The following is a 2,651-nucleotide window of genomic DNA, read 5'->3' on the forward strand; positions in this document are numbered from 1 at the left end:
GAGAGAGAGGACTGGGAGAAGGCGACCGAGCAGGCCCAGTCGCAGCATTCACAGCAGCAGCAGCAGCAGCAGCAGCAGCAGCAGCAGCAGCAGCAGCAGCAGCAGCAGCAGGCGGCGGCAGCGGACGGGCGGCCAGAGGATGGCGGCCGGCGGCCGCCGCGGCTCAAGGTCGTGCTGATGTCAGCGACGCTGGATTCAGGGCTGTACAGCGCCTACTTTGGCGGGTGCCCGGGTGAGGCCCCTCTGGGCCGCGGGGATGCGCATACCCATTGCTTTTCGCTCTCACACGCGTTCAATCATTTAGGAAACCCCTGAGCTCCCAACCCAACCCTGCGCCCATCAATTGGGAGCCCGGGCTCGCCCCACCGCCGAACGGCGCCGATCGCGCCTGCTAGCCCCCACCGCATTCCGTGCACGCGGGGCGCGCGGTCCGCTCGAATCAACCTCCAGCCGCGACGCATGCGCGCGTGCCCCAGGCCCGCCCACACGCACACACGCCCGCGGGTCTCGCCGCTCGAACCCGCGCTTTCAAAACAACTCGCTATCTCATCTGCTGCCGCCGGCCCCGGCAGTGCTGTCGTGCTCTGGGCGGACGTTCCCTGTTGAGCGGCTCTTCCTGGAGGACGTCTATGAGGCGACAGGTTACAGGCTGGACCCCGGGGCCAGGTGACGTCATTGTTTGACCGCGGGCTTTGACCGCGGCTGTTGACTGTATTTTGCCGGGTTTCGACGCCGGGTTTTGAGCGCTTGCATGGGAAAATCCGAAAAGAAAATCGGCGGCTGGGTGTGTGGTCGATTCTTGCACCCGTTGCGGGCTGGTTGAAAAACCTGCGGGGCGGGTGGGTACGTCCTCGACTCTTCAGCTGTTTCGGGGCTGTTTGGATCTTGGTTATTTGGGTCAGGTTTCCAAGGTGTGCGGCGTGGAGGGGATTGACAAAGTCCGGGCGCACACGATTGAAGGGTGTCAAATGCTGACTCAGCGCGCCGCACCCTGACCAACCAACCCCCAGGGCCGCCCTCCGCGGCGGCGGGCGCGGCGGCGCGGCCGGCGGCATCAAGGCGGCCGCCAAGGGCGACGCGCGGCGCGCTGGGCTGCTGCGGTCCGGCTGGGGCGACGACGAGGCGGGGGCGGGGCCGGTCAACCCCCACTTTGACCCGGATCTGTACGATGGCTACTCGGCCGTGACTCGGCGGTGAGGAGTGCACGGGGCGGCGCGTGCGAGATCAGTTGTGGTCATGTGACATCAGGTTGATGTCACATGGTCCGGGGTGACAGGATCACGCCACAGCAACACAGAATGGGGATGCAAGCTGGGGATATCATGACATCTCAACCTCTAGACGTTGCAAGGTTTGGAAGCGGCAGCCGGGCGGGTGGGCCCACGAACTACGGCAGGCCGGTCCCCGTTTGGTCACGCCGGCGCGTCCCGCGGGGACCGCAGCTGCATAGAAGCTTCCCGGCACGGCCCTATGAAACCGCCTGGGGCGGCTCCCCTCGAGGGACCCTCGGTCTGGCGCGAACGCCGCCTTTGCCGCAAGCCACCGGGATTCGACGCCCATTCAAAACCCCCCGCAACACACCCTGCTGAACATTGGCACAACGTATACAACAATAATAAGACTATTAATGGCACCCCCCCACACACAAAAAAAGGAATCTGTCGCGGCTGGATGAGGACGTGCTTGATCTTGATCTGGTAGAGGCAGCAGTGCGCCACGTGGACGAGGCCTGCGAGGACGGCGCGGTGCTCGTGTTCCTGCCAGGTGGGATGCTTCGGGGGCACAAGACACGCGCGCACACACACATACCACCATCGTAGGCACACGCACTCACACAGTTTGATAACACACACCTACACAACACACACACCTACACAACACACATACACACACACAAACACACACACACACTGAGACTGGTTCCTGCCGGTTGGGATTGCCGGTTCCGTTGGGATTGCTGGTGGGATTGCGTGTTTCAGGGGCGTCTGGGGCCGCGCGGTTCGGCGTGCCAGGTTAAACCGGCCGCGCGGCGGCTGCGACCGGATGCAGTCGGCGTGGCGTGTGCGGAAGCATGCGCGCGCTTTTGGGAGAAGGGAATTTGGACCGGCCAGCCCCTCGCCCGGCGCGCCACCCGTCCCCCGAAATCCAAAAGTTTCTGAGCCCCAGTGCCCGCCGCGCGCCGCATCATGTAATTCCACTTCCACTGACCGGCAGGCATGGCCGAGATCAGCGCCGTGCTGGAACGGCTGACGAGCAACGCCCACTTTGCGCGCGGCCGCCACCGACTGCTGCCGCTGCACTCTGCCATCAGCCCCCAGCAGCAGCGCGCCGCCTTCGAGGTGGGGTTCTGGGTTCAGGACACAGGGTTCAAGGGGTTGGCATGGCAGTGTTTTGCTGCGTGGGCCTCCTTTTCGCCTTACGAGGGCGCTCATGGCTTTGCGCAATGCGCGCTCGCCGCGCCGCCGCCGCTCCCTTGCCGCGCCGCACCCACCTCAAGGGCCGCGGCGGGCAGACCAGGGCTGCCCCCCTGCCGGGTGGTCTGTTATATGTCGGGCCGCTCACCATATGTGCGCCTGCGTGAACGACAACGCCAGGTGCCGCCGCCGGGGATCCGCAAAATTGTGCTGGCCACAAACATTGCAGAGACGAGG

At 65.0% G+C, this 2,651-nt stretch overlaps 1 protein-coding gene across 1 annotated transcript in view; it reads left to right on the top strand.

Annotated features, from left to right (window-relative positions):
• Positions 1 to 1,193, top strand: part of MNEG_12993 (Putative ATP-dependent RNA helicase DHX29) — a gene marked incomplete at both ends in the record, with an annotated part of 3,691 nt that extends 2,498 nt beyond the window's left edge. Inside the window, 3 exons of the mRNA XM_014038535.1 lie at positions 8 to 232; positions 573 to 666; positions 1,011 to 1,193. Of these exons, the coding sequence (XP_013893989.1) occupies positions 8 to 232; positions 573 to 666; positions 1,011 to 1,193 (502 nt within the window). The remainder of the gene's footprint in view (positions 1 to 7; positions 233 to 572; positions 667 to 1,010) is intronic.
• Between the last annotated feature and the right edge of the window lie 1,458 nt (positions 1,194 to 2,651).

Source organism: Monoraphidium neglectum, assembly GCF_000611645.1.
Source record: "Monoraphidium neglectum strain SAG 48.87 unplaced genomic scaffold scaffold03560, whole genome shotgun sequence".
Taxonomy (NCBI): domain Eukaryota; kingdom Viridiplantae; phylum Chlorophyta; class Chlorophyceae; order Sphaeropleales; family Selenastraceae; genus Monoraphidium; species Monoraphidium neglectum.